Source organism: Oryctolagus cuniculus, chromosome 7 (assembly GCF_964237555.1).
Source record: "Oryctolagus cuniculus chromosome 7, mOryCun1.1, whole genome shotgun sequence".
NCBI lineage: Eukaryota > Metazoa > Chordata > Mammalia > Lagomorpha > Leporidae > Oryctolagus > Oryctolagus cuniculus.
The window spans coordinates 129762561-129774739 of record NC_091438.1 but is presented as its reverse complement, the minus strand read 5'-3'; the positions used below and the strand labels follow the sequence as shown (position 1 = coordinate 129774739).

Sequence of the window (12179 nt, the reverse complement as noted above, 5' to 3'; positions counted from 1 at the left end):
GGGAAAGCAGCAGCAGATGGCCCAAGTACTTGGGGCCCTGCCATCCACGTGGGAGACCTGGATGGAGGTTCTGACTTTGATCTGGCCCAGCCTTGGCCATCATTTGGGGAGTGAATCAGCAGATGGAAGATCTCTCTGCCTCACCCTGTCTCTCTCTGTAACTCTGCCTTTCAAATGGATACAAACATCTTATTTAAAAAAAAAAAACAGTTATAAAAGGAAAAATATTGTATAATCCCACTGAAATGAGGTCCTCAGAGTACTCAGAGTTTCCAGGGGGTGAGGAGTGCAGAGGAATGGGTAGGGTTGAGTGGGTACAGAGTATGAGTTGGGTGAGATGCGAAGGCTCCGGAGATGGATGGTGATAAATGTTGTCCAACAGTATGAGCGTATTCAAAGCCACAAACTGTACATTGAATATAGTAAATCTCACGTATATTTTACTACAACTTTTTTTTAAAAAATTTAAGATTTATTTTAATTTTTTGGAAGAGTTAGAGAGGTAGAGACAAAGCAAAAGGTCTTCCATCCGTTGGTTCATTCCCCAAATGGCCACAATGGCCGGAGCTGAGCCCATCTGAAGCCAGGAGCCAGGAGCTTCTTCTGGGACTATCACAAGGGTGCAGGGGTCCAAGCACTTAGACCATCTTCCACTGCTTTCTCAGGCACATTAGCAGGGAGCTCGACTGGAAATGGAGCAGCCAGGACTCAACAGGTGGGCACATGGACTGCTGGCACCGCAGGCCCAGCTTGAACCCACTGTACCACAGCACTGGGCCCTACAATTTTTAAATTTAAAACATTGTGATTATGCAGTCACCCAAGTAGCACCATAGGAAAAAGGTTTCTTTGTTTCTCCTTTTGACATATGACAATGTTTCTCCTTTTGACATATGAAAGAATCAAACAACAACATCCCAGTTGCACTGGGCTTCTCACCAAAGGCTGGATGCTGGAAGCTAGCTGGATGCCGGAAGGCATGGATCAGCGCCTTTCATCTTCCAAGGAAAAGTGACTTCCAAGTCAGAATTCTGTACTAGCCTAACTCTCGGTCAAGGGCGAGGTTAGGATTAAAGCATCTTCAGGGCCTTAGTAAACTTACCTCCATGCACACTTTCTCAAGAAGCTACACATGGATGCTGTTCACCAAACAAAGAAAGCAAGCTGAGAAAGAAGCCATGGCATTCAAGAGACAGGACACTCAAATAGGAGAGCTGCAAAGGAACCCCTAAAGTAATGGTGAAGGACGGCCCCGGAAAACAGCTCTCCGCAGGACTCCGAGCAGTCGGTTTAGGTGGAGTAGCTGAGAAGGCACTTGGAGGAGATGAAACTGATGGGAACATGCACACAACTACAGGAATTAGCAATGCGTGCATACAAAATTCAGCAAGTGAAACAACAAGACAGTTATGAACTCCAGGGCAAGCAAATTGTGCAGAGAAGAAAAATGAGTTATTCTATACAGTGTGGCTCAGCTGTAACCAGCAGTTACATAAATCATTGTAATATAAATTCTGACCATTGATCCACTCAAAATTCAGGGAGTGACAGGAAGGGAAATCCACACTGGGCAAGGGAGGGGACTGAAGTAAAGTTAAACACTCATCTTTCATGGGGAGAAGACAACAGAAAATGCCTGCACATGAGAGAGGTAATAAAAGCGCATTAATCAGAGAAAGCAGAGTGTAGACGTTCATACCAGAAGAATTAGCAAAGTAACTGAACCACTGCCTCTGAGGATTGAGAAGTGACGTGGAAGATGGAATGGGTGATTACTGTTATTTGTAATAAGACTTACAGCATTATTTGATTCTGTGGTCATATATGGCTTTGATGAATAATAATTCTTAAATTAACAAAATATATCATTAGGAAAAGCCTACTGCCCTTCCAGTTTCCTAGTGCAGATGTAGGTTTTAAAAAGAAAGAAAAAGAAAAGTCAAAGCAATATGGAGTGGGTTAGGAAGCTGAAGTTTAACTAGAGGGAGAAGCTAGCTCACACGGGGAGAAAGGTGAGATAAGTATCTGGGTCAGCCCGGCCTCTGGAGGAAGGGAAGCAAAACATTGGGAAAGCGCTCGCCGGAGCCCACCCTCAGGCTGGTGCAAGTCCCACACTTACACTCAGAATGTGGCTCAGAGCAGCCCTAGCTGACAATGTAGTTTAAAATGACCCTGCACTAATAATGTCCCCAGTTTTCAAGCAGAAGTAAATGCTAATTCCCTCTGAAAAAGCAGATTTTTTTTTTCCTGACAGGCAGAGTGGACAGTGAGAGAGAGAGACAGAGAGAAAGGTCTTCCTTTGCCGTTGGTTCACCCTCCAATGGCCGCCGCGGTCAGCGCGCTGCGGCCGGTGCACCGCGCTGATCCGATGGCAGGAGCCAGGAGCCAGGTGCTTCTCCTGGTCTCCCATGGGGTGCAGGGCCCAAGCACCTGGGCCACCCTCCACTGCACTCCCTGGCCATAGCAGAGAGCTGGCCTGGAAGAGGGGCAACCGGGACAGAATCCGGCGCCCCGACCGGGACTAGAACCCGGTGTGCCGGCGCCGCTAGGCGGAGGATTAGCCTAGTGAGCCACGGCGCCGGCCCTGAAAAAGCAGATTTAAACCCAGTCTTCGGCCGGCACCGCGGCTCACTAGGCTAATCCTCCGCCTAGTGGCGCCGGCACACCAGATTCTAGTCCCGGTCGGGGCGCCGGATTCTGTCCCGGTTGCTCCTCTTCCAGGCCAGCTCTCTGCTGTGGCCAGGGAAGGCAGTGGAGGATGGCCCAGGTGCTTGGGCCCTGCACCCCATGGGAGACCAGGAGAAGCACCTGGCTCCTGCCTTCGGATCAGTGCGGTGTGCCAGCAGCAGCGCGCCAGCCGTGGCGGCCATTGGAGGGTGAACCAACGGCAAAGGAAGACCTTTCTCTCTGTCTCTCTCTCCCTATCCACTCTGCCTGTCAAAAAAAATAAAAATAAAAAAATAAACCCAGTCTTCGATGAATTCCCATAGATAATGTTCCAACGATCATGAGCACTCAACCAAAAATCACGAAATGTAAGAGAAAATAAATTGCCATGAATGAAAAACAACAAGAATGTTGAGTGACAGAGTAAGACCAATTAAAAAAAAAGGATAGTAGAATGACTAAAATAAGAATGTTCAATATGTTAAAAGAAATAAAAGAGGAATTTGAAAATAAGACTAAAAAAGGCAAGAGTTTCCCAAAGTTGTATAAGCAGATTTAAAAAAAAAAAAAAAAACAAATGCTTCTGGAAATTAAAACTATAGTGCTCATACTTAGAAGCCCCATGAACAGATTAATTAGACACAAACGAAATCAATGAGAAGTAAAATAAAATGCCCAGACTGCGACCCCTGCGCTGCCCTGGGCTTTCGCATGTGTGGGAAGAGCCTGCCCGTGCAGCACGTGGAGCAAGGAGCTGGTGTTGTGTGAAGGCTGATGGGGGGAGCAGACTGTGCCAGGGAAGAGGAAGCCGCTGAGGGAGCAGGTGGGGACGTGAGGTGAGAGCGCACCGGCCCCAGCAGGTGGGCGGGCTTGGAGGCCTGTGCTGCTGCGCCTGCCCCCTGGAGCCCCAGAGCCTGACTGAGTGCATGGTTACCGGGGCAACCAGGGGCAGGGACAGCGTGAAGGATCAAGACCCAGGAAATGAAGAAATACTAAAAGGTTCAAGAGCCTAGAAATTGCGGGAAAGGAGACACTTTGAGGAGCAAAGGGCAAAAGTGAAGAGCCAGGCAGGAAAGGGACCCGTCTTCTGCTGTCTTCTGTCCAGGAGACATCTGACCACGGTCAAGGACTGGGCACGGCTTCTCAAGGAAGTAGGTGGATGTGATCCTTTAACAGTGAGGGAGAGGAGGAGGGGGAGGGGCAGAGGGAGCCCTGGCCGGCTCTGGACAGAAACCCCACGAGGGGCTGGAAACCCCGAAATGCAAACACTGAGAGCTGCTCATCTCAGGTTTGGGCTGGACAGGGCTCCCAGAACGCAGCGGGCTGTTGAAGAAACAGGGGCCTAAGTGGTCTGAAAAGTGAGTCTCAAAGGAGCCCACGTGCCCGGGGGTGGGGGGCGTATACCAGAGGAAGAGGGCTCGGCTCCGGGACCACGTGTGTTGGGCATGAGGCAGTGAGAGAGGCTGTGGTCCGAGAATGAAACACCAGCGCAAGGGATTCAAAGATGCGGGGTCCCGCGTGGCTCTGAGAGAGAAGATGCCGCGGCGCGAGTGCTGACGTGGAGCAGAGCCAAGTCATTAGTGCTGGGGTTCAGCTCGGGGGGCCATGGATCCTCTGGACACCGGCCTTGCCCAGGATGATGGCCGAACCTGAGACAGAGAGGGTGATGGAGAGTCGGGGAGAGTCCCTGAGAGCAGCCGTGAGCAGCCACTCCGGGAGGGGCAGGGCTTCCCGGGAGGAGGGCTGGTGGCTCAGAAGGCAGTGCCACCCCTCCTGAGGGGAGGGGGTGCGAGAATGAGGAAGGGCCTTAGGGCAGGCGGACTCGGAGGGTCAAGGTCAGCATTTGCCTTGCCACTCAGAGCTATGACTCAGTCTCTCTGGGACTGAGTACCTCCCCCCCACCCCCCGCCCCGGGCTGGTGCCCAGTACATGTTTGAAGGCAGAGGGAGGAGAGGCGAGGCTGCAGCTGACCTGTGAGCAGGTACTCATTGTCCTGCCGTGTCCCCTACAGTGCCCAGCAAGGAGTCGCTCAGCGTCTCTCCCACCATGAGACTGAATGAGCAGGAGGAAACTGGGAGAATCATTGAAATGCAGCGCTTGGAAATCCAGCGCCTCCGAGACCAGATCCAGGAGCAGGACCAGGTCCCAGGGCTCCACACCCTCGCTGGAATTCGGCTGCCTTCCCTCAACTCTGAGATGGACTTTGAGGTGGAGACCCGGTGACCCCCTCTGGAGAGCCATTTCCGGCCACAGCCAGAAGCAGCACTGCGTGTGTCCCCGGGCCTGCCAACTCGAGCCCCTGCAGTGCGGACCCGCTCCCCAGGGACCTGGGAATACGGTCAGAATAAAGGTGTTTGCCCAGACCCTTGTCCATCTCCTGCTTAGCCAGTGCCTAGGGCAGGGGACGGAAGGAGGGGCGCTCCACACCTGCAAGATCACTGCCACTTGTCCCTGCCCCAGCACAGGGCTGCCTGACGCTGCAGGGCTCACAGCAGACCCTGTCCCCACTGGGCCTCAATGATGGGGCCGCCTGCCCCTGTGCTTGGTGTCACCACCTGCCCCGGTGCTGGGTGTCACTGCCTGCCTCTTCTCACCTGGCTTCCGCATCTGCCAGCCGAGTCAGGACCACTAGAGCCTCCTACATTCTCTTCTCTGTGAAATGAGATGAAGCTTTCTGAGGATTTTTACATCTCTGTGAAGATGAGGGAAAAGGGCACAGAGAGTTAAGCCGCCAATTGGGATGTTGTCATCCCATATGACCACTAGTTCCAGTCCCAGCGGCCCCACTTCCAATCCAGCCTCCTGCTAATGCACCTGGGGAGACTGCAGAACATGGTCCGAGTACTTGGGTCCCTACCACCCACTTGGGAGACCCCGATGGAGTTCTAGGCTCCTGGCTTCCGCTTAGCCATTGCAACCATTTGGGGAGTGAACCAGCAGGTAGAAGGTCTGTGTCTGTGTCTGTGTGTGTGTGTGTGAGAGAGAGAGAGAGAGACACTTTCTCTCTAACGCTGCCTTTCAAATAAATCAATAAATCTAAACAGAAAAAGAGGGAACCATAAGAAAATAGAATAATGAACCTGGCGGAGTTCCCGGAACTTTCCTCGCGATTTTGCATCATCCCTGGGATGACAAGCAAGGCTCCCTGCTTTGTGCTTCCTTCATCGCTGTCAGGTCACTCTCGCCTGGTTATCTTGGCTCTGCAGGGCCCTGCCCGGCTCCTGCATTTCTGGGTGGGTGGGGACACTCCTGCCCCTAGTAATTCCTCTCAGGCCCCATCCTGGGACACCCAGCCATCTGTAGGTACCAGGAAAGATCATTCTCTATGAACTAAGGAGCAAAGAGATGAACCCACATGTCCCTGCCTTTACTACAGAGGCCAGGCCCGTCTCCATTTCCCAAAGAAAGATTTAGGCCCAGGGCCCTGCTGGCCAACCCCCCCCCCCCCCGGCTGTCTTAAACCTGGCATCTCCAAGGCACCGCCCATCTCTCCCCAGGCTGCCAGGCTGCCGCTCTCACTGCTCTGGGGTTAGTTCTCACGGCGAGAGCCGAGGCTCAGCTGTCCCACCGGGCAAGGCTCTCTTGAAGGCTGAGGTGACACGAGGAAGGTGCAGGGCAGAGGTAAAAATCAAAGTTCCCCGCAGGGCCTCCTCCATGATCCGCTCCCTGGCCCAGCCTGCTCCCCACCAGGGCCCTGCAGCAGGGAGACTGGATCCCAAAAGCAGGCACCCCTGAGAGGCTCAGCCACGGAGATTCCATTTCCCAAAGGAATGGGCCCTGCTGTACTCCAACCCCCTCATTGCAAACTGGCATCTTGGCTCTGCCTTTAAAGAAGAAACTGCCTCAAAATGAGATTAGGGGAGGGTGGAGGCATTGTGGGGCAGCAGGTGGAGCTGCCACTGGATGCCCACGTCCTGTACTGGGGCACTTGGTTCAAGCGCTGGCTTCACTACCTCGGATCCAGCTCCCTGCTAATGTGCCCTGGCTGCAGCAGACAATGCCTCGAGCACTTAGGCCCTTGCCAACTACACAGGAGACCCGAATGGAGTTCCTAGCTCCTGGCTTCGGCCAGGCCCAGCACTGGCTATTGTGAACATTTATAGAATAAATCAACAGATGGAAGCCTTCTCCCACCCCTGCTAGTCTGCCTTTCAAATAAAGTAAATTTTTTAAAAGATTTATTTTGGCCGGTGCCGCGGCTCACTAGGCTAATCCTCCGCCTAGCGGCGCCGGCACACCGGGTTCTAGTCCCGGTTGGGGCGCCGGATTCTGTCCCGGTTGCCCCTCTTCCAGGCCAGCTCTCTGCTGTGGCCAGGGAGTGCAGTGGAGGATGGCCCAGGTGCTTGGGCCCTGCACCCCATGGGAGATCAGGAAAAGCACCTGGCTCCTGGCTCCTGCCATCGGATCAGTGCGGTGCGCCGGCCGCAGCGCGCTGGCCACGGCGGCCATTGGAGGGTGAACCAATGGCAAAGGAAGACCTTTCTCTCTGTCTCTCTCACTGTCCACTCTGCCTGTCAAAAAAATAAATTAATTAATTACTTAATTAAATTAAATAAAAAGATTTATTTTACCCATTTGAAAGGCAGAGCTACAGAGAGAGAGGGAAAGACAGAAAGATCTAGATCTTTCATCTGCTGGTTCATTCCCTAGATGGCCACTATGGCCAGGGGTAAGCCAGGCTGAATCCAGGAGCCAGGAGCTTCTTCTGGGTCTCCCCTGTGGGTGCAGGGCCCAAGCACATGGGCCATTCTCTGCTGCTGTCCCAGGAGCACCAGCAGAGAGCTGGATCAGAAGTGGAGCAGCCAGGTCTCGAACCAGTGCACATATGGGATGCCGGTGCTGCAGATGGCAGCTTTACCTGCTATGCCACAACGCTGGCCCAGAAAGTAAACCTTTAAAAGAAAAAGAATCTAGGTGGGTGGATCAATAAGGCCAGGTGGTGCGGGGCCGTGAAGGTACATAAACGATACGGAAGTGTCCAGAGTCCAGTGCCGAGCCGCCGTGAGTCACCGCCCCTGTTTTCAAACCCCTGCCACACCGGGCTGCTTTCAGCTCCTGTGCTAGGCCAAGGTCGTTCCTACCTCTGAGTCTTCCACACGTTTGTTGCCTCCACTTGCAGTTGTCACCCCACACTGGCGCTGTGAACCCGCCTGTCCAGATCTTGGTTTAAATGTCACTCCCTCGGCAAAATGGGCCCTGGCCGCCCCCCACCCGCAAATTACACCCACCTTACTGCTTTCCTTCCTGACCCCAACTGCACTGTGTCCATTTGGCTGGCTCATACCCACCTCTCCTCCTAGGAGAGTTCCAGGATAGTGGGAGCTATGTCTGCTTTTTTTTTTTTTAATTTATTTATTGGGGCTGGCACTGTGGCATAGCAGGTAAAGCTACCACCTGCAGTGCCAGCATCCCTTATGGGCGCTGGCTCTTCTGAGAGCCAGGGAAGAAATCCCTGCAGCTAGGATGATGGGTTTTTCAACTGGAAAGTGTCTTAGAGTCAGGCCGCAGTAGGTTAGGCTGCACTTGCGATGCCAGATCGCCAGTTAATGTCCTGGCTGCTCAGCTACCAGACCAGCTCCCTGCTGATGCACCTGGGAAGGCAGCGAATGACCCAAGTGCTTGGGCCCCTGCACCCATGAGGAGACCCGGATGAAGTTCCTGGCTCCTGGTTTCCTCCTGGCCCAGCCTCATCAGTTGCATGTGGCCATTTAGGGAGTGATCCAACAGATGGAGAGTTTCTCTCTCTCTCTCTCTCTCTCTCTTTCTCTCTGCTTTTTTTTTTTTTTTTAAAGACTTATTTGTCTATTTGAAAGGTGGAGTTACAGAGACAGAGAGAAAGGTCTTCTATCTGCTGGCTCACTGCCCAAATGGCTGCAACAGCCGGAGCTGGGCCAATCTGAAGCCAGGAGCCAGGAGCTTCCTCCGGGTTTCCCACGTTGAATGCAGGGGCCCAAGCACTTAAGCCATCTTCTGCTGCTTTCCCAGACCTCAGCAAAGAGCTGGATCAGAAGTGGGACAGCCAGCACTTGAACCATATGGGATACTGGCACTGCAGGCAGCGACTTTACCTGCTGTGCCACAGTGCCGCGCGCTCTCTCTCTCTCTCTCTCTCTCTGCCTTTCAAATAAATAAATCAAAATAAAAAGTATTTGGAGTCAAGACATCATATTTCACCCAGAAGATGGACCTCAGCTTACAGAGTAGGAAACCAACACCAGGGGGAGGAGGGGAGGAAGTAATTGGCATAGGAGGCGCCAGGGCTGCTGCCTAGCCTGCTCGATGGAGTGCAAAACCCATGTTCGTATGCCCCTTACCGGGGAGACAGCCAAACGAGGTGCCACAGCAGACGGTGGAGAGTGTGGGACTGGGACACCCAGAGAGCGCCTAAATCCGATAGAAAAGGAGCTGAAAAGCCCCAGGCCAAGCTAACCCCTGCCTAACTTAAACCTGGCTGCTGTCCAGCCAGTGAGGAGGAGGAGGAGGAGGAGGAGGAAGTCCAGGCCAAGGGGGAGTCCCACCCCAGCAGGGCCTGGCACCTTGGCCAGCAGTCAGCAGGGTGTTCCCTGGTGGCCCAGGGTAAACACTGCTCCGTGCTACTGAACCAAGGGCCAGAGGCACCACTGTGTTGACCTCTCCGTGTTCTGTGGTCAGAGCCCCCAGGTCAGCCTGGTGGCTGGCTGTGGCCTTGTCAGCTGCACCCCACACCTTCCTCTGCCTTGCCTGTCCCGGCTCCGTGAGGAGGGTGGAGATGCTCCCCTCTCGGGTGCCACTTCCTCCTTTGTGAAGTTTCTCTGGCCTGCTGACCCCTCATTGGCAGAGTGGGCCTGTGGCCACCTCTCCTGCGGTCACCCAAGTGATGGGGCCGTGGCACGTGGACTCCATGCTTGCTCTTCCGGCTGCCATCCATCAGTGAGCTCTGGGGACTCACTCAGTGCTGCAGTGACAGCTGGTGCCTTGGAGGGCTGCTGTGCCACCTTGCATAAAACTCCAGACTTTCTCTGAGCCTTGGATGTCTCCTGGGCCACTCTGCCTGCTCTGGGATATCGGCATTCATGGTGGCCAGACGGTAGGAGCCTCCTCTGCGCCCAAGACCCCACCCTGCAGGAGGCCCCGCCATCAACCTCCACCTTTCCCTGCTGCTTTTTACACAGAGCATGGCCACTGCTTCCCTCCTGCCATTACCAACCAGCTGTTCCTGGGGGCTGCCAGAGGGCCCTGGTGGGCCTGGGCACATTTTCATGCCCAGGGAGGGCTCCCCTTACCATCAACACCCTGGATTTGGGGAGGTGATAGAAAAGGCATCTTGGGGGACCAGCGTTATGGTAGAGCAGGTAAAGCCACCGCCTGCAAGGTCAGCATCCCATGGGAGAACCAGTTTGAGTCTGGGCTGCTCCACTTCTGATCCAGCTCCCTGCTAATGCGCCTGGGAAAGTAGCAGAAGATGCCCCAAGTGCCTGGGCCCCTGCACCCATGTGGGAGACCCAAAGGAAGCTCCTGGCTCCTGGCCCAGCCCTGGCCACTGCGGCCATTTGGGGAGTGAACCAGCAGATTTAAGATATCTGTGTGGGTGTGTATGTGTGTGTGCGTGTGTGTCCCTCTCTCTGTGTAATTCTGACTTTCAAATAAATAAATAAATCTTAAAAAAAAAAAAAAAGGCATCTCAGGACCAGAGTGGGTGCTTAATTCTGAGCACGTCAGATACAGCCGGAATCTGCAGAGCTGAGCTAGACTGGGGGAGAGTTACAAGGAAAGAATCTGCCACATGCCAGGTGGCAGGAGGGACTGGCTTTGGCTGATCACCAAAACCAGCAGAATGTGTGTGGATCGCTCACCCAGCACGTGGTGGGATTTGGCAGGGCGGCACCTGCGGCCCAGTGCTTTCTAAGCATCTGCTCTGTTACATTCACACATTTAACCCATTCAAGTGGGGGCTCTGGGATTCTAGCTCTGAACAGAGGAGCTCTGGGCACCCTTCATTGGCTACAAGTAACAGAAGCCAACTCCAGCCAGTTTAATCAAAACAGAAGTATTTATTCTGCGGCTCTGGGGATGTCTCCTGGAATCGTGTGGCCTCCAGGACTTGAAGCAGAGCCCATCCATCCCTTGTCCTTGCCCCTCTCCGCAGAGTGGCCTCCCAGAGCCTGTCCAGCCAGCAGAAGGGCACCTTAGCATCTGGCCCTCACAGAAGCCCCCAGACCGACCTGAAAAGCAGAACAATTCTAAGTGGCCAAAAGGGATTATTTGGGGCCTCATTTGAGCCTGGGGCTCACCTCTGTTCTGTCAGCTATAGCCATAGGTGGGGGTCACTGCCGGCCACCGGGGGTGGTCTTTGTGAGTGGGTACTCTGAGGGGTGTCTGTGTGGGGACCTGTCACTCACCGAGCGTGGGCATGGGTGCCTGGAGCAGTTACGTAACCTGCAGTTACATGGGGCTGTGTGCCTATGCTTCTCCAGTGGCCTAGGACGGGCCCATTGTGAGCCCCACTGTACCTCCAGCGCCTGCACAATACCTGGGCAGGGGCCGGCACTGGGGCACAGCGGGTTAAGCTGCCGCTGCCGCCATCACCAACATCCCTTATGAGTGCTGGTTCAAGTCCCGGCTGCTCCACTTCCAATCCAGCTCCCTGCTGATGCACCTGGGGAAGCCTGGGCCCCTGCATCCATGTGAGAGACCCAGATGGCGTTCTGGGCTCCTGGCTTCAGCCTGACCTAGTCCCGGCCATTGCAGTCATTTAGGAGGATGAAAGGTCTCTCCCCCTCCCCCTGTAACTCTGCCTTTCAAATAAATAAGTCTTTAAAAAAAAATGCCTGGGCCAGAGAAGGGATGCAATGATGTGTGCTGGATGAACTCAGCGCATCATCCGTTCACACACACAGGACTATGCAGGCTGCGTCCTGCTGTACCCACTTTACAGATGAGGGTGCTGAGACCCATCGAGGTGAAGCAGTGTTTCTAAGGCTACACAGCTACGGCAGGGATATGGCCCTCCGAGATCAATGTAGCTCCCGACGAGCATCCTCCCCACCCGTCACTCACTGCACAGACGCTCCCTGAGCCCCGGCTCATGCTGGGCTTATTCCAGGGGCTGGGATACAGCACACAGGGGCAGAGGGATGCTTCGCTGCCCGTGGGGGAGCAGACAGCGTTCAGGACAGAGGAGAGAAGCCGTAGCCTCTCCCAGAGGGGTAAGCACTAAGAGTAGTTGGGGGAGGTCGCAATGTTAGCAAGGGTGGTGGGAAGGTCCTCCTAGAAGGGGACATCTGAGGACGTTTCTGAAGGACCCCGGGCAGAGGGAGCGGCTGGGGCAGCAGGAGTGAGGGCAGAGCGCACAGGCCCGCCAGCCACGGGTGGGACCCCCACAGAGCAGGGACAGGACCTGCTCCGCCCTCCTTACGCGGGAGCACCCAGTGTCCAGCTCCCGGCTGCCAGGCTAAGAAGAGTCCGAGGAGGGCACACAGCAGGAGGGGGAGAGCTCCCACCACCACCTCCTCCCGCGTGCATCCGAGGCTGTT

The 12179-nt window shown here is 54.5% G+C and overlaps 1 protein-coding gene across 9 annotated transcripts in view; it reads left to right on the top strand.

The window, feature by feature from the left end:
- The window catches only part of CFAP57 (cilia and flagella associated protein 57), an 81092-nt gene extending 76067 nt beyond the window's left edge, over positions 1-5025 (top strand). For all 9 annotated transcript variants that reach the window (XM_070076991.1, XM_008265423.4, XM_051856609.2 and 6 more), the window contains one exon: positions 4679-5025. In XM_070076991.1, coding sequence (XP_069933092.1) covers positions 4679-4890 — 212 coding nt within the window. In that variant the 3' untranslated portion in view covers positions 4891-5025. The remainder of the gene's footprint in view (positions 1-4678) is intronic.
- The last annotated feature ends 7154 nt before the right edge of the window (positions 5026-12179 follow it).